Below are 24148 nucleotides of genomic sequence, written 5' to 3' on the forward strand. Positions count from 1 at the left end.
CACATATATTGATAGTGTTGACATAAAAACCCAAAAATCTGAGGACTGATTAAAAGAATTTGCCTACCCTACCTTTAAGGTAATTGTATATATTCCATGTACTTCTAAAAAATGCCCCCAAGCCAAGAACATTTCTCACAGTGAAAAAACACAAGTTAAAAAAACAGTTTTAAACAAGTTATCAATCAAAACAGGTGGTTTTAAAAACAACTTTATTAAAGGAAAAAAAGCAGTCATTTTGCATGAAGGAAGGGCCACTGCTTACAATGGCATTAAGGGCCACAGTCCTAAGGCATTAAACACCACGAAATTATATTTCTCATTAGATTGAAATGGGGCCTTTTCTCCCTCTCAAACAATTGTTTAACTGTATTATTTTATTATTGGATAATTGTATTAATGTATTGTTATACATATTATTATATTACTTGTGATGTTGCTCATGATTTTGTATGTTATAAAGATATCACTGGAGGTGAATAATGCTTTAGAGGCAGCCAGGTCTGTCTGTGGTACATCGGTGTGCTTTCTTCAGGATGGTGGGGGTTTTGCTCTCTGACGATATTCTGGGATGTGGTGCAGAATCCACCCGGCAGGGGCCAGGAGGGCAACGGCAAACACAGACATAATCAAGAAACTTTGCTGCAGAAAAACACAGGAATGCACACATGAAATTGAACAGCTTTACATACTTACAGAATTTGCACCACTATTTAATTCAAAAACAGTAATATTGTGAAATAATATCATTAAACGTTTGTCTATTTTAATAGGGTTAAAAATGTAATTTATTCATGTGATGGCAAAACTGTATTTTCAGCAACCATGAGTCTTCTTTTTTTTTACTTTTTTTTTTTTTTTTACAATTATCTCAACTTTTGGAAGTAAAACTCAAAAAAGAAACAAAATATAATGAGTTGTGATTTTTTGCGGGTTTCAGTCTCACTTGATCTTTCAGATATCATTCCAATATGTCTTGATTTGGTGCTCAAGAAAGATTTTACATTATTATCAATGTTGAAAACAGTTGTGCTGCGTGATATTTAAAAAAATATTTAAATGCATCCTATATGGCTGAATAAAGTAATTTCTTTAAAAAAAAAATATATGAATATATTTATATATATATATATATATATATATATATATATATATATATATATATGAAATAAATTTGATGTTTTAAATGTTTTAAACTTGATTTGACATTGTAATTCTGTTCTTGTCCAAACACAAGGATTATGTTCTCCAATACAAAGAGTCATCCGAACTAATCCCACATTCAAAATATTTGTAAGCCATTTTTCAAAATGTACACAATTCAATTCATAGTAATATCCAACAAATTAAATTGAATAATCCCTACATATTACTCATATTATGAATTAAATTAGTAAAAGCTTAATAAAAATTTTTAATGGAACATCTTAATGGAACAAGAGAATGGACGATTTAGTTTTATGTGATTCATATTCAGAAATGTGGGGTGGGAGAAAATGTGTTTAAGTTTAAGATTCATAGAAAAAAATGTTATCTTTTTATACTCATTTAATATTCTTAATTCATAATATAAACGGATTATTTAATTCAATTTGATGAAATTTTACTATTAACTGAAATGCATAAATCTTGAAAAAAGTTTTTTTTTGAGTGCATTATCTCCATTGACCTCAGTTAAACTGATCCCATGAATCTTTGCAACCTTTTAGGATTTTGTAATTGTTTCACTCACCCCAGGTCCGATCTTGCTTTTGGGTGGCTTGCTGTAGATGCTGGAGTTCCGCTTCTGGACAATATCCCTCGCCCTGCTGACTGTCACTGGCTGCACAGCTCCCCTCAGAAAGGCCAGCATCCCTCCAGCTGGGTCAGCGCTGAGTCTGGATGCGTCTGAGAGAGAGAGAGAGGTTAAGGGAGAAGGAAAGAGGGGATGTTCACTGAGTGCAACCGCTGGGTTTCCTGCCTCAGGACTGCTGAAGAGAAAATAGATGTATCCTGTCATATAATGGACTTTATCTTCCAAAACCAGCCCACTCTTTGGGAGGGGCCTAGATAATACGACCCCCACTAACTTTTCTCCCTTTCAACAAGATGTGAAATGAAACAGTAGGATATAACGTTATTATTTATCAAAGAACCAAACGTGACATATTATTGTCCTTGATTTACATCAACTATAACCCATCAAATTATAAAAAGTTCTTCTTAACCTTATAGACAAGCAAAGCACATTTGGCTCATAATGTATTTCTCCCACAGATCGTAACTATGTTTTCTTCTACAATTAATGTCTTGAGTGATTTACACCAGCCGCTGTTTGACAGCATGTGAGTTCACAGGAACATAGGTAGCGAGAAACACCTGGCTCTCTGCTTAGTGTGCATTTAGGGCTGTGTCCAGTACAAAGAGTTACAAATTACAAGAGATCTGATTAGAGGAGCAGATTAAAGGGAGATAAAAGTGCAGAAAGTAGTGCAGCTGGCTGTGTGTTCTGTCAGCTGTCAGTATGGCCTGTGGTATTGTACCTCATTCATGCTGGTGATCACATTACAGAGGCTTGTCTTTCATGTTAGAACACCGCTTGCCATTCAACACTTCCACAGTTTGTCCACAGTGGATACTCCCTACTCTTTGTTTGGTTTATGTACTGGGTGTGAGCAATCTTTTTGTGTCCTGTTATTATGCTATTTTGATATCTTCTGTGGAAAGAAGAAATTGTGTCTGAGGATTTTTTTTCCCTCCCAAAACCATTAAACCTAGTGATCTGAAAGTAGGGGGGAAAACATCCTGAAAACAAGGTAGCTTTTTGAAATCATATCTCCATACCAACCTTTATTGGTAATAGTGAGAGGTGTGTATAAAGTTATTGAAATGACAAATAAGTTTATTTTTTTATATTATCTTTTACATTTATTTAATCTACATTTGCATAAATTATGAATGATGCCATGAAGGTTTATGAAAAATTTGATTTGAAATCATTTGAAGTCACCTAGTGGACATAGTGGAAAAAAGCCTGATGAGTGAATAAACATATTATATTATATTATATTATATTATATTATATTATATTATATTATATTATATTATATTATATTATATTATATTATATTATATTATATTATATTAAGAATTAGTAAGAATTATTATAATTGAAAAAAATAGAATTAATTCAATAGACTATCACACACACACACACACACACACACACACACATTATATATATATAAATTCTATATATATATATATATATATATATATATATATATATATATATATATATATATATATATATATATATAAATTATCATAGGTTGTTATTATTATTATTATAAGTTTATAGTATAACATATAATATATTATTATTATATAGCTTTTTTGTGATCAAATGTTTATTGAAGGGAAAGGAACAACAAAATATTAAAGCATTTTAAAATCACAACAACCAGTCAAAAGAAAATATGTATATATCTCTCTCTATATATACACACACATGCACAAAAACAAAATAGACATATACATTTGCAATATACATATATACGGAGAAAGAAAGAAAAAAACAAGGGGAATAACTCAATTTCAGGAACTTGAATTAATGAGTACACAGAATTAAAACAACTTGAATTAAATCAAGTAATGAAAAGAGATCATCTCACCCAGGCTTTCAGTGACTCAGACACAGTGTGCCAGTTACAGAGAGCCTTTTCATTCGCACCATTAACTCGAGCAGTAGACAGTTATAGAAGAATCACATCCAAAAATGTAAGAATACAACATTTAACAGAAAGTGAATGAGGAGGCTTCTATCCCAATGCAATCATCTTTTATTATTATATAGCTATAATATACTATTATAATACAATGTATAAGAACAGAATTTATTTGTAATAGAACCTTGTCTTTACTCTCTCCTTTTATTGATTTAAGAATGAATAAAAGTATTAATTTATTTTAAAAATCTTACTAACCCCAAACTTTTTAAACAATAATGTACAGATATATTAAAAACGAATTAATTTGACTGAAAAAGCATCGCTTTTAATGTATTGCTTCACTACATTTCGACACCATTGTCTTATTTGGCCCATAGGTCCAACCAACACAGAAGGTTGATTGGACCTTTTTGCTGTGTGCCTAATCTGAGCTCGAGCAGATAGATGGCGTAGCGACATTGCTAACCGAATTCTGAAGCTTAGCCCTCCCCTCATTGTTTTACTGAATAAGAGGAGGATACAACACTACATGTAATATTTGCTCACGGAAACTGAAAGCGAAGAGCACAGACTCTAATTGAGCTGTTTTGTTGTTGAACGAGGCATTAAAAGCGAGTAATGTAGGACGGATGGTGTAACGTAAAAGTACTAGCAGCCTGCTAGCGCGTTATATATGTGTTTGTGTGTATGTGTGTGTGAGAACCTGGGACGCGCAAGAGGCTTTTTTTTTTATTCAATAACACTACGAAAGAAAAGTGCGAGCGAATTTGCTCGGCTAAGCAAATATCAGAAGTCGCTGGCTTGGATTTTGGCTCGTTTTATGAGCAAGAAGAGAAGAGTGGAGCAGTAAACTTGACTCAGGTAGGGCATTTTTTCTCCTTTTTTGCTTTGCTTGCTAATCTGCCATGGCGAGCTGCTGAATTAGCTACATTTACAGTTATGCCTTGTGTATTAAAATCACTACAGTCCTTGACTGTTTATCCGTAATGTCGGTTATTATAACCTGATAAACTTCATATAGTAACCTATTTCACTCTTCCACACAGAACTAGTAAGCAAAGCTTAGTTATTATGGTTAGCTTGCATGCTAAACCAAAAGAAAACATTAACACTACGTAAGTTCTTTAGTTTATTGCACAAAGAGGTTGAAACAACCAGATAAGCCGCATTTTAGTAACTTTTTCACCCAAAAGAGCTGTTAAGAACCACCTGAATGCTAAAACCACATGAAGCTAGGCTAGCTGAGAATGCGTAGTTTTCAGTTATTAGAGATGTAATGCCTTCATGTATGCGGACGCGTCATTTAATAAAGAGGAAGAATCATACTAGGAATAAGCTTGCATGCTCAAGTGGAGCTGTCAGTAGCTACCAGCATGCTGTAACCAGTTTGGTTTCAAATATGTGACTTGCTTGATTTAGGAGATACTCTTCCAGTTGCCCAGCATAACATATTGATACTAAGGAGATCAAAAAGCTTACTTTGCATGTTTGAGATGTTTCTGCTTATAAAAAACTTGTATAGTCCCCACGAGAGAGCTTTTTTTTTTTGCATCATCTAACAGGTTCTCCCTCACTGACCTGCCTTTATTTGTATTTAGAAAAGAGGCAACTGGACTCTGCCTTATTTTGGACCTCTGTAATTGGACAGGGTATTGTTTAGGAAAATTAGTGGACAGGAACATATTCCCCTGTCTTTGTCTCGACTGTTTATTTCCTCTGGAATTCTGGAAGTCATCAGGGTCTAATTAAAGGTAAAGTTTCAACTGATGACCAAATTGGTTTACATCAAGTCCCATCCTGTTTGGCCCCCCCCTGAGTTCATTCACCTCTACAGTATCTCTCAGTTTCCCACATGGAGCCTCTTGACTCCTGTGTTCACAGGAGCCTTCAAATTTGTTGTGAGATTTGCTAATGAAGAATTGCTGAACCCAAATTGCTGGATTTCAAGTTCCCTTGGTTATCAGATCACAAAGAGTAGAGACGGTGTGATTTACCGATAGCCTTGTGCCTGCCCATGGGAATCAAAGGTAAACGTTTTAATGAAACAAAACCAAACCAATTCTGTGCGGTTTTATCTGCCGCTTCTTTGTTGAGAGAATGTCGTCCTTAATATAGCTCAATCAGCAGCATTGTTGTTCATCAACGTGGGTAATTCAAGAAACAGTTGAGCGAAGAGAGCAGTTTGTGGTTTGGGTCCTGCAGTATGTTGTAAACGTGTTGTGACTGTGGTCAATGCGTAGGGGTTTCCCCCTCTTTTTTCATCTTCCTGTGATGTAGGCCATCCTTTCCTCTGCTGCTGTGCTGCAATATGTGCTTGTGCCAACAGTTAAGTCAGATTTACGTCTGACGGTGCTGCAGTTCTGTGTTAAAGGGATAGTTGACCTGAAAATGTGAGTTCTGCCATCATTTACTCACCCTCATGTTATTTCCAAACCTGTAGGACTTTCTTCTGCGCCAGATATGACATTTTTTTGAAGAATTTTCTTGAAGATCAGTGACTACAGCTCAATTGGAAATATAAAAGTTGTCCATATGACTTGTGTGCTCTATACTACAAGTCATATGGTTTTTCAAATCTGCAAGTCATATGATTTTAAAAGTCATTATTTACTGATAATCTTCCCATCCAGTGAGATTATAATCTAAAAACAGCTGAGATTGTATTCAAGATAGATATAAAGATATAAAAAATCGTATTCCCTGATCCTGCTTGCTGCAGTTTGTGTTAGCACCTCAGTGAAAAATGACTTCTATTTTGATCTTTTTCTCATAGCTTTCTGTATGACTTTCGTATGACTAGAATTTAATGCAAGAGTCAGAGGAACTGCTTTTGCTGTGTATTTTTATGTTGTTTTTGGTTCTTCATTTAGTGCTATAATTGTGTGGAAATGAGCTGAGTAAAGATTCTTCAAAACGTTAATTTTTTTGTTTTTGTGAGCTGTTTTAGCTAGCAAAAAGCACAATGCATAGTGTGCATGGCACTAGACGAAACATATGGGCAGGGCTTAATAACAATTTATTTTTTTTTCCTGCTGGCTTATTTGGGCCAGTCAATTAGATTTTTTTTAAGAGTCTTTTATGCTCACCAAGGCTGCATTTGATCAAAAATACTGTTAAAAATGTAATTTATTGCTGTGATTTTCAGCAGCCATTGCCTAGTCTTCAGTGTCAAATTATCCTTCAGAAATCAATCTGATATAGGCTACTGATTTGGTGCTTAAAAACCATTTCTTATTTTTTTATTCGTTGAAAACATTTGTGCTGCTTAAAGTCCAACTGAAATCAAAATTGACCCTATTTACTTTGTTAGCGCATATTACTAGTCTTGTGGTGAACAATTAATCCGTGCAAGTTAATACACAGAAAAAAATTGTTTGCCGTCGTAATCTTTAATCAAAGTCTGAAAAGTTACTTCCGGTCTGGAATGGCGTTCCTTCTCTGATGATGTAGGTTTGACGGCTTGGGTTGGGAAACGCTTAACCACTCCCCTCAAACTGTCAGTCTGCTATGAGCGAGAGATGGAGAGGAGGAGCGCTAGAGTAAAACCCTGCCCTCTGTTCAATATTCCTTTTCACTGGGAAATACGTCACAACACTGAAGAAAAGTCGTTTGCAACTTCCGGTTCACGCGGACTTTAAAGCGGGGCTCAGTAACTTCGGGATTTCTTCGCTGTATTCTCGCTTTTTGCTCGCAGGTTTCTCTCTAGAGCTCCCCCCACAGCTTCGGAATAGATATTTGACAACACTGTTGTAAAAACTCGTAGGCGATTCTCGGACACCAGAGGCTAGTAGATCAACGACATCAAAGCAGATGGGACATTCTTGAAAACGTCTTCTTCATTCGGGTTCGAACAGCGTGAGGGAGCGCAATAATGACAGCATTTTAGCAGATTTCTTTTGGCCGTAAAGCAATTGTTTACATCGCGAGACCTGATATCATGCGAGACTTCCTGACGCGGCGGCCGGCGGCCCGCCGGCTCAAAGTTGCAAGTGCGTATTTTCCGCTCACGGGCACCAGGGGAGTGCGAAACGACCACCATTCAACCCGAAATAAGTAATATAACCATTCCAATGACTCTGAAGCTGTTCAGTTAAGGTAAAAAAGTTACTTAGTTCACCTTTAATATTTCTGTGGAAACTGAGACTTTTTCTTTTTTTAGGAAAGTTCAAAAGAACAAGCATTTTTTTTTTTATCAGAAATCTTTTGTAAAATTATAAAGGTTACTGTCACTTTTGATTAATGTGTCCTTTTTGAATATGAGTTAATTTCTTTAAAACAAATATTTACTGATCCCAAACTTTTTGGTTTTTAAACCCATTCTTGATGGATATTTTCAAGACTATCTCCAGTCATTCTTGCAAACCTAATCTACATTAGTCAGCTGGATATAATGTTAACTTGGTAGAATTTTCAACTCGTCCAATTTGTGACAAATGTTTTAGTTCGCAAGACATGAAAACACATGTACACAATCAGTGAATGCAAGATGTAGTGACAACGCAGCACTGACCTGATAGGACTAGTGACAGTTCTGCCAACTGTCCCAAAACTGTCTCGCACTGAACCGTCAGGCCATCCTCATCTTGAGTGCCTGTGGGATAAATGCTTCACAGCTGACAGTAGATCTAGTCAGTCCATCAAGAATCCTTATAAAATCTTTTGCTGTTATGAATTAGTTCACTGTCTCTCTGTAGCAATGTGCCAGGGTTTTGCAGACTGACTGTGTTGTGTGTTGTACTTGTGTACAATGTAACATGAGAAGTTTGCCAGTTGTATAACCTTGAAAAGCATCAGACAACTGCAAATCCATTTGCATCGATTAACCATGCCCCAGGTATGATTCAAAAATAAGGTTTTATTGAGCTTTTGTTTACAACGCATCCATAATCTTATAGCAACAAAAATATGATGGCGTGATAATGACGTGATCTTATGACGTGATAAGATGTGTCCTCATGTTCAGTACAATGATGTTTCAGCTCATTTGGCTTTTGCATTTCAGACAAACAAGGAAATATGCTGCATTATAAGCACTGCATCCTTATTCATTTGGACTTTGCTGACATAATTGCTATAATGGTTTGCTATTTTTTTTCCCCAACATTAAGCCAAAAAATTGTAGTTGGCTGATGGATGTAGAAATATGAATTAATTTTTTTTTTTTTTCTTCAGTGTGCTGTCTTTGAAGGTCCCTGTAGTTCCACAAGCACACTGGCTTGACCTCTGGCTGCTGTCACTGGAGAGAGAAATTGGATGGGGAAAGGAAAGTGGGACATGTTTTCATTTTCCACTCCCCCTTGTTGTCCTTGGCAACCACCCCCACCCCTCCCCCCCTTCTCTTAAAATGACAGGCTGACTCAGGTCCCAATATTTCACCTTGTCCAATGGGTTGTTTGAGCACTCTCTCTTTTACAAACACACATGGGAATTAAGTGCTCACTTCCTTTGTCTAGCCCTCATCATTATCATCTAATGAAACCCAGTGCTGTTCAAGACCAAGATTTCAGCAGTGGATTTATTTCAAATGCTGGAAGTGAGCTTAAATGCCGTTTCACTAATTCTCAGAGAAATGCCATTCTATAGATCTGCCATATCTTACAGGAGTGAAGTTGCATCATAAAACGTAATGGTAAATTGCAGTGCAGAAGGGGTTTACTATATGAGCCACAGCCACCTCCTGTGCCTGTTAAGTGTTAACTTGCAGGTTGACCATGATCACATCTAGCTATTTTTCATAGATGGGAGTATTTTTGACATTTCAGGTAGTTAAACTTCTGTGCTCCACATTGAATCAAACTCTGAACACAGAGCATAGCTGGACGTTTTATCTTCTTTTTTCACACTTTTTTCTATTTTTTTTTTTTTTTTTACTATATTGAGTTTCCTCAGGCCTGATATGGCAAGCTGTTTTAACATTTAGGCTCTAGGCTCATGCCACTAGTACTTCTTTTTTTAGATACTAGTATCTGTACTAGTCACAATTGGAATACATACTATCCAAAACTGAATAGTTGATATCTGAATGACAGATCCCATTGAAGTTAATTGCAAAAATGAACGATAATTGCTGAAGCTTTTATCATCGTATATGGTATCATCACTTATTGAATTTGGTTAGAATAAAGTGTTGTCCCAACAGGTTTACTAAACATTTTATAGAATATAATATTATTTTTATTAAGTATAGATGCATGTATAAATGTATATTGTATTTAAATGTTCAAAGTAAACAAATGTTTCAAGCAGATCAAATAGTTAAAGAACAATAGGTAACACTTTACAATAAGGTCCCATTAGTTAATTAGTCTATGCATTAAGTAGGCATTTCTAAACAAAACAAACAAAAATCCTAAACAGTCAAAATAGTTATCAAAGATGAGTATATTGGGCCCTCTAAGCAGTGGCTTCTGAGAATTTTTCTATTAATTTTATTTTTTTATATTTCAGCAGTTGAGCCCAATTATATATGAATTAAAACATGAGATCAGATGTTTTATCAAGCTATTATTATTTTTACATTTAGATACATATGCAAGGCAGAAGGCCATGTGAAAGAAAAGATACTCTATAGTAGTGCTGGGCGGTATGACCAAACATTTATCACGGTATTTTTAAAAATTATACCGGTTTCACGTTATATGACGGTATTTTTAATTTTTTTCTCAAGCATGACTGGGTGTTAACCACATTTTCTACTGATTGAGAGAGGAAATACTGCAGTAGATTGACTTAGAATGCCCTATTTTACTGTCATGAGTGAATATTGTAGAAACATTCCACACTAATACAGGTTTAATAGTTGATGCCCCACAAAATGATGCTGTTTACAAAGAGGTGCCAGCAGGAGTGACAGAAATAGCGGTTTCCCCCGTAACGGCTGTACACAAACCAGCAGCGCTCATAAACACTGCTTTATCAGGAAAGATAAAGAAAAAAAAGAAAAAATCTAAATAACATTGAAGCTTATCTAAAGACAGTCAGTTCCCTTCAAAGATGCATTCATATAAAAACACCCACGCCCAGGGCAGGACTTAGGGTGCTGGGGGCCGCTGGGCTTGAGTTTGTTTGTGCTACAAACATCATTATGGAGTAGCACAAATTACACAAAGGTTCCTAGAACAATTAATATGCAACATGCCTATACTCAAAGTTTAGTGGTAGGCTAATATTAAATAGTTATTATAATACAATATAATGCAGGATGTGCTCTCTCGGTTGAAGAGAAGATCAAAACTCTAATAATAAAGCCAAGAGAAAACAGTATTTTTAAATTCATTGTCATAGCTATCTGTCCTCTTATGTCAGATTCTTAAATTTAGTCAACACATTCAATCAGAATGCAGAGACATATACACCGTGGCTATTATGACAAAATAAAAGGAAGTCGGTATCAATAAAATCCATTTTTGGATTGACACAGGCTGTTTAGACATGGCATGTATGGATTTACACAGCAAATTATAATTGCATAAATTATGTTAAGAGATTAATGTTTTAAATGTAAAAAATTTAATGTAGAAATATATGAAATGATTGAAAAAAATTGTCTACTTTTTAACTTTGAAACTAACACCGCCAGGTGGTGGCAAGTCTCCATCTTAATGAGGGAGTTGTATCCTTTATTCAACCGATTCGTTCAAAAATCCTAATTCGTTTAACCTAGCAAACGACTGTATTTATGAATGGGTAGCCTAATTGAATCATTTACTCGTCTGATTCTGTCAAAAATGCAGATATTTTGAGGAACAAAACCCGTGTTGCACGGAGGCGCAGCGGTTAGGCCTGTCACGATAACAAATTTTGCTGGACGATAAATTGTCCAAGAAATTATCGCGATAAACGATAATATTGTCGTTCTGAGACCATTTTCATTTAATATAATTATAATGGCATAATAATGCAGGTACACCTTTTCAACGATCTATAAACTTTTATTTCTAAAGAATATTAAACATTGAAAACGGAAAACATTTTAAATATCCAAAAAAATGAACAAAACAACCAAAAACAATGAAAGCAATGGACTCTTAAGTGGGTCGCACACCGGACGCGCAGCTCAGCGCCGCGCCACGTCTAGGACAACTCTCACCTGAAAATCCGTTAGCATCAGCAATTTTCTGATTTCTGTAAATAAATATAAAACTAAATGTATATTGCAGCACGGGGTGAAGTCCGTATATACATTAACTACGATTTGAGACACATACATGTAAATTTAATATAAAACTATGTAAATGGCGCTCTGTGGCGCGGCAGGATTTTGAACACGGTCCTGAGCCGTTGCTGGGCGCAGCGGACAGACGCCGCCGGTGTGTGTACTCTCATAGAGAATAATGTGTTCGAATTTAAAAGACGTGGCGCTGCGCTGAGGTGCGTGCCCGGTGTGCGACCCCCTTCAAGGGGACAGACGCCGAAATAAACAAAATAACTAACAAAATAAATGTCTGTTAATAAATAAAATGGATGTAAAATTGCACTTCAAAAAATATTAAACATTAGGCTTTAGACATTAGGCATAAATAGTGATACATTCCATAACAGGCCAAACTGACAGTTAGGACCTTTGTAAACAAATTAAAAAAAAGCCTCAACAAGCCATATCACACCATTCTGCACTGTCCTCCTGTTACTTTGTCAAGTGATTGTGTACTGTCGGGAAGACGGAGACGCACTTTATTGCGTGTATGCTACGCACTGAAAATACTTGGTTAGGATTAGGGGTGAGGAGTGCGTGCGTATTACACGCCATAAAGAGCGTATCATATGCACGCAAAAACTATTTTTGGCGTATAAATGGCACGAGAAATAACATTCGTGGTATAGATACGCATTTTCATGTGATCGGGCTCGCTGTCGCAACTCACAATTAGCGTCTTCTCTCTCTCCCGGCAGTAGCCGCAAACGCGGCGCCGCCTCCCCACACACCATGCAACTGACAACAAGAGGGTTCACTCCTCCTATACGCTAAAGAACCGAGCGAGAGTGGTCATCCAGTCTCTTTGGTAGAGAGAGAGAGACGAGGAAAACAAACAAGCATGCAAATGGAATTATCGCGGCCGGAAAAATTATCGAGCTCATTTTTTTTTATCGTGCGATTAATTGACTTATCGACTATCGCGACAGGCCTAGCAGCGGTTCTGCTGTTTTCTTTGACGGAGCAAAAACAGAATGTATCTATAAAAGTTAGGCTACTCATTAACTTTATTGAACTGTTGTATAAGTGTCACATTTGCGATTGTGCAGATGTTTGGAAAAACAGCACTCTTGCTGGTGTGATAACTCGCAAATCATAAGCTTGTGTTCTAAATATATAAAACGGGAACTCGTTAGGCCTAAAAAAAAAAAGTGTGTGGGGGGGGGGGGTTTATCATTTTGATTAAATGTATGCCTATTCCTATATTGTGATGGCAGTGGATAGAGCCCTCAAAACTCTCCAGAGCACATCATTTAGTGAAAAAAATTATAGAAATGATCATTCTCTGTTAAGCAATGAGACGTGAACATATGAGAATGTATCAAGGTTTTTCTAAATGTGCGCTCTTTTCGACTAAAAGCTGTTTAAAGTAGCCGATCGCAATGGAGCAGATACGGTCATTATATATGTGTGAAATAAAGATAAATATCAGGTTGTGCCATTTGATGGCCTCAAAGCTCTCAGTCGGAGAATATTAAGGCCCGGGTATTTTATTCCGTGCTCCCCTCCATCTTTCAAACTATAGACCTAATTTGCCAGAGAAACAAGTGCGCAGCCATCTTTAGAATATTGTTTTTGAACTTCCGTTTTAACGGTAGCTCTGTGTATTTCTATGACATCGCTGTGGAAGAGTAATTAGCTGGTGAAGTGGATTTACTTATTGTAGAGTTAAAGGGGTGGTATAATGTCCTTTTCACAAGATGTAAAATAAGTCTTTGATGTCCCCAGAGTGTGTAGGCTATGTGAAGTTTTAGCTCAAAATACCCCACGTATATTTTTATATAGCATGTTTATATTGTCACTTTTTGAGTGTGAGCAAAAACTCACCGTTTTTCTGTCTGTCCCTTTAAATGCAAATGAGCTGCTGCTCCCAGCACAGGGTGCGGAGCTTCAACATCTTGTGTCCTTTTACCACAAAATTTCAAAAACCTTTAGCCATTTATGTTCAAACCGGAGTCAGACAATGATAGAGAGACTCAAGAAGAAGTGACAAGACTGTCAACACAAATAATTGTTGATTTGTTTTAACTTTGAAAGACATCCCAGGATTCTGTTTACCCGGGGTTTAGATAGGGCTGGGTAATATATCGCATGACATTGTGCATCTCGTCAGTAAAGCTGGTTCCTTGATTAGTAGTAAATCGCCATCACCTGCTTTCAGATGGAGCGGCATTCACTACAAAGAGCCGTAGTTAACTGACAAGCTGAGCCATATCGCATTAATTATCGCAGGCGATACGTCCGCGATATTAATGCGATAGGGCTCAGCTTGTCAGTTAACTACGTCTCTTTGTAGTGAATGCCGCTCCATCTGAAAGCAGATGATGGCGATTTACTACTAATCAAGGAACCGGCTTTACTGACGAGATGCGCCTAACAATTTCATGCGATATATCGCCCAGCCCTAGGTTTAGAATGACCTAAGGTTAACTATTTCAAGTGTGAAAAGCTCTTATGGGCCTTAAGTCTGGACCATTTTTATATTTTGCTTAAAATAAGTAGGCCTATACTAAAAACAAACAAACAATGTAGGCTACATCATAATAAAAACGTGCTTATAATGAGCAGAAAACAAATATTCCCAATTAAAATATTGTTTATCATGTTAATTGCGATTAATCAGGCAGCCCTATCCTGCATTCTTATTTTCTGCAGTGTTTTAGCGAAAGTATCAATCTATAATGTTTCTGCTTCTGTTGTTAAAATAACAGTGTCATCTGCAGCTCTTAATGTGGTGCTCGGGAGAAAGAAGCAAAGCGCAATTTCTAGATAAAAATATTAGAAGAAATAGCTCTCGAAATATTACCATGTTAGAACAGTAAAATGGTGGTACCGTTGTCATTATGTTTCGTGGTCCAATTTGGAACCGCTGTCCGCTCTTTGAGGATGCCTAATCTAATAAGTACTATCTTTTAAAAGGTACTAGTACATAAAGAATAAGCACTAATACCTAAAAAATAGGCATTAATATCTAAAAACAAATAAGTACTAGTAGCATGTAAATAGATACTAGTACGTTTGATTAAATGTTAAAACTGCTTGCCATATGCCTGAGGGTTGTTTCAATCATTCAGGAATATTGCGTTGCGAAGTCTCTAAGTTAACTCTCATTCAGCATTACTTTTGTGGCTTGACATCACTCTTGTATGAGACCTCAGATCTTGCAGGATTTTATTCATTCATTTTAAAAGCATGAAATAGGCAAAAGTGGTTTGTTGGAGTGTGTGTTCAGAAACCACAACTCACTGCTGGAATGCCCTGCTTGGAGAGTTGCGGTCAGGGTATTTAGTTTTAGGTTTTTTTTGTAGTTTTTTTTTTTTTTTTTTTTTGGCTCTGACAGACTGGTTATTTACATTTTACTCTTGATTAAATCAGCTTTTAATTAGGGTAAGTTGTGTTATTGAGATATATTGTGTTTTATTTATATATATATATATATATATATATATATATATATATATATATATATATATATATATATATTATATATATATATATATATATATATATATATATATATATATATATATATATATATATATAATTTTTTTTTTTTTTTTTAAGTTATTATATTTTTAGCACAGATAATTTTAATTGACATGCTGTGTTGTAGTTGTTTGTGTTAGTATCAAGCGGCAACCTCCCCTTCTCTCTCTTGAAACCAACACGGAAGTGAGTTAAACTGCAATTCATTAACTGGCCGCTTGGCCTGGCTGCAGAAGTGAGTCAAATCTGTATCTCCCTCATGTTAAAATTACCAACTTTACAGCAGAAAAAAACATGTTTACAGCCTGGTTCTCTCTGTGGCTTTGGTCTATACAGCTAATTTTGCCCTTCATAACAACTGTGAGGGGGGTGAATTATTTTATAACTCATCCGTTTAGTTGATTAATATTTAAATTTAAGGGTGTGGCCACTGGCCACTTGAGTGACAGGTGGATTGCCGCTGTCAATGCTAGCCGTTTGTCTGCTGTTACTAGCCGTCACTTCACCTCAGCAAATGTTGCTGCTGAACTTGCCTTCTCTGCAGTGTTTGTGCTTTTTTTTCGGGATTATTTCATACAATTTAATACTTGGGTACAAAGCCCACGTCTTTGGATTCAGTCGTTGTCGTCGAGTATCGTTTGAGAGAACAACCAGCGCTGTATTTCAGTTGTTTTCCTCTGTGAACATGCACTAATGGATGTCTGACAATTTCGTTGCTTTTTGGGGTTTTCAAATTTAAAACGTCAATAAAGGCTCGTTCGTTCTGCTCTCACGGAACAGATGGATTATAATATGCTTATGTACCGTCAGATGAAATCATGCAGGCGTCGGCGCTTTCTCCGTCCGACACATCCATGAATGAGCGCGGATTTTCTAGCGCATTTACTTGCACTTCAAAGGCAATATATCTATGGTTTAACGGTTTAACCCATTTGAGAGGCGGCCAAAATCAGAATTTAAAATGGACTGAATAAACTCTACGAACTTGAGCGATGCCGCGCTGACGGACCATGAAAGAGTGACTGATGTATGCACACAAATCACTGTCACACACAAACACTCTCTAAGTAATACACAGTCTCACTTGTAGCCATGTATTTTAACTATTATAATATTTCGAAGGGCATGCAGGAACTTTTAATTGGCTTTACATCATCAGCTAACACGATCACGTCGAGCTAGGTGATTTCAGAGAGCCAGGCTCATATCTATGGCCAGGCTCCTCAGCTCCACTCACGCCCCGCCTGTTTGCCTATTTTCTGTTATCCGGGAGTGACGCAAGGCCAAGATGGCGACGGACGGCTCCGCCCACTTTAGGCTTCAAAAATGCTCTTCAGAAACCTACGGGTGACGTCACGGACACTACGTCCATATTTTTTTACAGTCTATGGTTAGTATGCATAGTACACTACAGACCCTCTTTGAAAAAAAGCTGAATGCCCTTTAAAACACCGCCAATATAGGGTGTGACGGTTAGTATATAATCGTGAGACCGACGGTTATAGTTGAACACCGTCATTAGAACTCTATAACCGCCGAAACCGTGTTGGTATTACATTTTTACAAAAAAAATTAAATTATCATAGAGAATGTTTAAATAGTAAATACTAATTAAAAACAATTGTTAATACATTAACAGATGGCCATCTTTGGCTGTTGCATTGTGTCTCGTACTATTTGTTTATTGCATTCTGATAAATAACTATTTATTTAACCCTCTGGGGTTGAAGAACGCGCCGGCGCGTTCTACAGACTTTTTGAACTTAAAATAACTTTTTTACAATAATCAAACATGGTGCGCTTTTGTCTCTGTGAATATCTTTCAGAAATGCACCACAAAAATGACCTGAAACTTAGCGAATACTTGCCACACAGACTAGAGATATTGAGAAAGCTTGAAGCTGCTACTTTTAAATGAAGCAAGTCATATCGAACAACAAACATTCTGTAATCCGTATGAAACCAATGAGGTACACTTTCTCACGTTTCTGCTCAGTATCTGTAATGTGTTGCATTATTGAATGTTATTGTTAGCCTACTTAAAGGTGCCCTAGAATGTGAAATTGAATTTATCTAGGCATAGTTAAATAACAAGAGTTCAGTACATGGACATGACATACAGTAAGTCTCAAACACCATAGTTTTCTTCTTATTATTTAAATTTCGTTTTTGAAAAACACCCCTGAAAAACAGGCGAATCTCCACATAACACCGACTGTGACGCAACAGTCGGGATCATTAATATGTACGCCTCCAAAAATTTGCATATGCCAACCCATGTTCAATGCCGTTCTCAAAGTCGTTCAATACTGTTTATGCATCAGTAAATCAAGCCAGTGACTAAACGCTCAACTTCACGTCGTTTCTCGCAGAAACTGCTTTGCAGTGATAAGATCTTCATTCACGCGTTCAACAGGCTGTCATCTGCTCAATGCTCATCACTGCAACTTTTTATGTGATGGGAATAGATCTAAATACTTAAAAAACTTCTCACGATTCGTTATTCTCGATAGCTGTAATAGTAAAAACGTATAAAAGTTTTCCAGATAGTTCTACATGTAATGCCAGATATTTCATATGCAAGCATGTCAGCCAATCACAGCAAAGGGCGTTTACTCTGAAGTCTCTCAGCAGACAGAGTGTTCAAATCAGAGGATGAAATCAGGCTAGGAAATATGCCTTTTATTTCTAAATTATAACAACTTTAGATCTAAAAAACATACTAGCATTATAAGGGCACCCCAGGAAACATTATAAAATAATAAAACAATCCATTCTAGGGCACCTTTAAACTTATACACAGTTTTGGACTTTTACCAAACTTTATTACCAGTTAAATTTTCCTTGTGAAACCCATCCAATCTAGGTCAGTTTATCTCAAAACTAGCCTAAGCATACAGGGCTTTCTCAAGACAGTTTAGTTGCCTAGTCATTCAGCCAATTTGCAATTGATTTAGAAAATATGCAGATTTGCATATTGTTAATGCTCAGTTGGTTTTTAAGTAGCCAATTGTTTGTTTTGTTATTTGGAAATGGTTTGCACACATAGCCTAATAGCTATTCTAGGTGTTATAAGTAGACAAAACTATCCACATGGCCATCTAAAAATGCATTGCTAATTCTAGACTGTAGTCTCAGCAGGGATTTTAGAAGCGCTTTCCAGAAAAACTTTGACTGACTGGCTTTCTGATGGCAATGATAGGAGGCTCTCAGTGACCCATTTAAGGTTTTTGATAATGCATTAGCTGTCTACCCCACATCAGGCTTCACTGAGACTCCACGTGCCACTGAGTTGATGGTGAAGACTTCACTCCATCAGACACACTTAGACTCTGAGACACATTGGGGCTCCTGGTCATCCTTCTCACTGCAGGCTATGTCTTTCTTGTGTGTTTCTATGCCTAAACTGTTTGGGGGTGTAGGTTCACTGAAGTTATGGTTCGGTACATACCTCAGTTTTGAGGTCACGGTTCTATACGATTTCGATACATTTACATGTCTGTCCCCTTCCCAGATTCCTGATTGCTTAAAATAAAAAATAAAGGAATTGTTGATTCTAATACTCTGATAGATTGATCAGTGCTGCGCGGTAAAATGCAACGGCTGTTTTCAAACTTATTGGTTTGATTAACGTGTTGTGCGTAGCCTACGATGTCATTTTCTTTTCGAGTGACGGTTTATTAGCATTTCGGAAACAATGGCGGATGCACAATGGCGGATGTGCCATCTGAACTCTTGTTTTGGGTTGGTGCGTAAATGGTTTAGTTCTATTTTTCACACAGGCAAGTAAAGTCTAAGAATTTATTAACCACTTGCTAATGATAGACATTATTTAGTCGCCCAGACTGAAGGGAGTGTATATGCGAGTGATTTACTTGTGTTGTTGAGAGTTGATTTACTGTTACACCCCTACTAACCTGTGATTATGAGGAACAGATTGTACTTGTTTACAAGTGTTTAATCGCTTCAGTGCTGTGCACAGGTCACTATACAATGAAAGAAGGTATAATGTCCTTCGATTTGCTTTGTAAATTGTAAATCTTAAGGTGATGATACACAGGGCAACTTTTTGGACAATGTTCCTGGGCAATGTTGCTGTCAATGGGCAACCAGATGAGACACAGGGCCCACGACCGATCTATATTATCCAGATATAAATGTATTGTCCATTTTCAATGGGAAAGTGCCCAAGCAACAATCGCTCAGCAAGATTGCCCAGCAACATTGCTCAAAAAGTTGCCCTGTGTATCATCACCTTTAGATTCTTTGTAAATCTAAGCTGGGTATGCTAAACCTTGGGTAAAGTGCTTTTTGTGAGGTCACAATAGCCACTTTTCCACTGTTGGGTCAGGGATTACAGCGTGCCAGGCGAGGCCAATAGTCTTGGATCTCGAGTCTCGAGGCCAAAATCAAGCTTTGTTTCCACTGTCGAGCCAGTAGCCCGCACCTTAAAACTAGAGCCCGACCGATATGGATTTTTGGGCGCCGATGCCGATACCGATAAAAAAAAAAGCCAGATACCGATATATCGGCCGATATTATTTATGTGTATATTATAATACAGTAGCAATATTATTTATGTGTATTATAGTACAGTAAGTTTGGACACACTTTCCAATTGGTGTGTACAAACTTTTGATGGGTACTGTATAAAGAATACACAGTATAAACAGAATAAATATATAAACGTTTTGCAATGATAACTCAAATGTGGTGATTAAACACTTGTGTGACAAAGATATGTAATGGAGGCAGGGTGAATGATAGAATGAGAATTTGAGCTGTAACCAAACTAGTTTGCATTGCATTTTATATTATATTATATTCTAAATACTCTTCTATTTTTAATCTTAATTTCTCTAATATCTACCAGTGGAGGATAAAAAAAAAAAAAAAAAAACCTCTGATCTTTTTAGTAAAGTAAAATTAATAATATCATATTGAAAACATTTATAATTACATATGTACAGTAGTTTTATACTATTTTAAATAAGTAGTAAGCAAAATGTACTAAACGTGAAACTAGGCTATAGGGCTGGACCCGAATATTCGTTCGGTGGGTTGGTATTCGATTTGAAAATTTGACATTCGAATATTTGTTGTTGTTTTTGTTTTTTCACATCTGGGATCCCCCGCGAAACGTTCTCATTCGCGCTTGAATAAGGCCGGCGACACACTGACTGCGTGGCATGGCCGTTTTATTTCGGCTCCCATGTTAACAGGTTGGAGTTTGCACACTGCCTGCGTGAGACACGCGTCTCTCAGGCGCGGCTTGAACCACGCGGAAAACGCGTGCATGCCAGAAATAGAACCGACGCGCAAGTCTTCTCTGGCTGGAGCGCAGAACAGCGGAGTTTGTATGGACGAAGTGCATGTCTGAGCTTGTGTTTTGGATTAAGCTGTGTTGCTTTGACATTGTGGAAAATAGAATAATAGAAACAAAATGTATTAGCCTTTTTACCCGTTATTATCAATCTAAATTAATCTCGTTTTAACTTAATTTAATTCATAATAAAACTTAATTTCGTTTTTCTTTATTTAAATTTCGTTTTTCTTTATTTAAATTTCGTTTAATTTCTTTATTTAAATTTCGTTTTTCTTTATTTAAATTTCGTTTTTCTTTATTTAAATTTCGTTTAATTTCTTTATTTAAATTTCGTTTTTCTTTATTTAAATTTCGTTTAATTTCTTTATTTGAATTTCGTTTTTCTTTATTTAAATTTTGTTTTTCTTTATTTAAATTTTGTTTAATTTCTTTATTTAAATTTTGTTTTTCTTTATTTAAATTTCGTTTAATTTCTTTATTTAAATTTCGTTTTTCTTTATTTAAATTTCGTTTAATTTCTTTATTTGAATTTCGTTTTTCTTTATTTAAATTTCGTTTTTCTTTATTTAAATTTTGTTTAATTTCTTTATTTAAATTTTGTTTTTCTTTATTTAAATTTCGTTTAATTTCTTTATTTGAATTTCGTTTTTCTTTATTTAAATTTCGTTTTTCTTTATTTAAATTTCGTTTTTCTTTATTTAAATTTCGTTTAATTTCTTTATTTAAATTTCGTTTTTCTTTATTTAAATCTACCCTTTACTGTGTCAGTAATTTTGTTAGTCAGAAAAATATTAGACTACCTTAAAAGTATTGCTTAATTTAACAGACCTGTGTGTGTGCGTTTTATATCACTAACAGTGTCCGTTCTCGGACGCATTCTCTGCCCGCGTGAGGTGCGCCGCTTCCAGCTCGCGCTGTTCTGTAGTTTACTAAAAGTGTATTAATTCTGAACGTGTTGCATCTCCATCTGGCTACTTTTAATGCAAAATGGCCCTATATAAAGTGTTATAATTACATAAATTATTGGAATATTGCTTGATGTTGTAACGTAGCAGAATGAGCTTTAACACTGTGTCTACACCGGACACGACTGGGTTTTTTTTTTGCCACTTTTGCCAGTTCTTTGTAACAGCTTTTAGGTGCTTTATTGGCAGCACCATCCTTACATAAATCACTGCACGCTGCATTTTTTTAAATATTAATTTATCGGCCGTTATAAATGCCGATACCGATAGTTAGGAAAATGCCTAATATCGGCCCGCCGATATATCGGTCGGGCTCTACTTAAAACCCACCCTTAACACTCCCTGGAACAAATATCACGCAACCCCACCATTTCACTAGCATAGGCGTAGCTGACTGAAAACTAGCTAGATCGCAAAATGATGACAGAAGCAAACATTTAGTCTTAAAGAATAAAGACTCCAGTTTTGATATTTGACCAATGATTACAATAAAAAAATGTTAGTGCCAATAATATCAATACATCAATAATTCTGAATCAAACTGGTATTTCTCATTCTCGTATAAAAATAGAACATGCATACTTATTCAGTCGCGCCTGCTTCCATTTATTTGTGATCCCAGGAATGAACAAAACAACTCCATTAACCCTAACCCTAACGGACAGAAAACAGGAGTTATGAGTTATCCAGGATGCATGTAATTTGACATTGCAGATGCATGCAGTTTCTTGTATCTTTCATATTTATATGTGTATTTATTATTGCAATGTTTAGCATAAGCTTTTACATAGTATATAACTATATTTCTGCTTCATACGCTGATCAGAATCTCGATTTGATCGCAATCGGAAGTTATTTTATACACTCGCTGATGTCTGAAAGTGAGTTTTGAGCTGAAAATTGTCTTAAAATTCTTAAATGTTGAAACCTGACATGATAACGTGGGAAATGAACAGCGGTGTTGACCCTCTCCTGACTTAGAAAAACTCCGCCTTTGTTCATGACCACTCCTTAAGCTTTGGACCGAGGTATTCGGCGGGCCAAAAACCCCTGGCCGTTGCTCCCAAGGAAGCCCAGAGGAGGCCCAATCAAGCCCCGGAAGTAACAGTGGAAACGTGAGTGGCTGTGCACTAGCACGTTCGCTTTTGCCCCGACAGTGGAAATGCGGCTACGGGGGGCAGTCAGAAGTCCCCACCTCCATACAGAGATAGAGTCCTGTGATTAGTATTTCCCCTACTCTAGAATTCAGAGAGCCCCCAGCACTCCTCTGCTTCACAGAAATTAGGTTTCATGGTCACAATGACTCATCTTAATGAGAACAAAGTCATATGAACATCTTTTGTCTCGCCCAGTAAAGCCTCCTCACTTCCTGTTTCATCTGGATCGAAGCATTTGTCCTGATAAAGTGAACGCCTAGGCTACCTGTATATGGCCTGGCATATCAGGTCTTGCTCAGCACAGAAATACTTCACAAAAGTCTCTCCTCAGGGAGGAAGAAGATCCAGTTTCAATTTCATTCTTGACACACTTTTTAGTTGTCCAATGTGGTTGGAGTTTTTGTTTTCTTATAAATTGCTCTGCTTTTCTAGCATGAAGACCAAAAAAGCTGCCATCCCAATTTTTCCTGTCTTTGGATCAAGCTCTTAAACTGTGGTCTTAGTGGATGCAGATGTCAAATACATTATAATGCTTGTCAGTCCTGTGTTGATCTAATTCTCTGTGGTTTTTAAGAATAGCCAAGGTCCTGCTCTATTTAAGTCTTAGTCTTGTACAGCAGAGCGGTCTTCAGAAACGGCATGCTGCAGTGTCTGATGGGTACGATTACATTTATTTATTTGTCTCTTGTACAGCAGAAGTATTCTGCCAAGACTGATCGTCCAGTAATAACTTAGGCTATTCATTTTAGTCAGTAGTAGCCTACTTCACAAGCTTCAGGTGTCAGAAGTTCACAACTATGTAGGACTAGGAGTGACTTTTAAAAATAAAATGAAGCAATAAAATACCTATTTAATTTTTCATAAATCAGGTTTTAAATGGACAAATTAATAGACATATTTAAAACTAATTAATTAATGTTTTAAAATGTGTATTAAAAAGTATTTATCTACTATAAAGAGTTTAAAATATTTTTATATTTAAAAATCATTTTATTAATTTATTATTTAATCATTTGACTACATTTTAAAACATGATTTGAATAGTTCTATTTACTTGTCCATTTCTTTATTTCCATTTTTATGTTTGAATTATTAAATTGATAAGTGTCACTCCTAGTCCTCCATACGCAAAACAGTTTGGAGTCATGATATCAACATGGAGCTTCCAAAGAAATGTATGGTGGTAAATTTAGTCTGGCTGATTGTGGAAAGTGCAGCTAAAAGCGTAGATGTAATTACATAGAAAGGACACCATTCATTAAGGTAATTCTCTCTATTGCTTGCATTTCTCTCTGTCTTGCTGTTCTGGT

The 24148-nt window shown here is 36.3% G+C and overlaps 2 protein-coding genes across 2 annotated transcripts in view; one reads left to right on the forward strand and one right to left on the reverse strand.

Moving 5' to 3' along the window:
- Nucleotides 1-202: 202 nt before the first annotated feature.
- Nucleotides 203-1966, reverse strand: LOC307167954 (cytochrome c oxidase subunit 8A, mitochondrial). The gene is made up of 2 exons (XM_079887330.1): nt 1733-1966; nt 203-642 (listed from the first exon to the last, which is right to left on the reverse strand). Exons 1-2 carry the CDS (start codon nt 1850-1852, stop codon nt 532-534), a joined length of 231 nt encoding a protein of 76 aa, XP_079743456.1. The 5' UTR covers nt 1853-1966; the 3' UTR covers nt 203-531.
- Nucleotides 1967-4138: 2172 nt separating this feature from the next.
- The window catches only part of btbd7 (BTB (POZ) domain containing 7), a 58007-nt gene continuing 37997 nt past the window's right edge, over nt 4139-24148 (forward strand). Inside the window, exon 1 of the mRNA XM_079887323.1 lies at nt 4139-4571. The gene's annotated coding sequence lies outside the window, so the exon portion shown is untranslated. The remainder of the gene's footprint in view (nt 4572-24148) is intronic.

Source organism: Squalius cephalus (genome assembly GCF_949319135.1).
Source record: "Squalius cephalus genome assembly, chromosome: 12".
NCBI classification, from domain to species: domain Eukaryota; kingdom Metazoa; phylum Chordata; class Actinopteri; order Cypriniformes; family Leuciscidae; genus Squalius; species Squalius cephalus.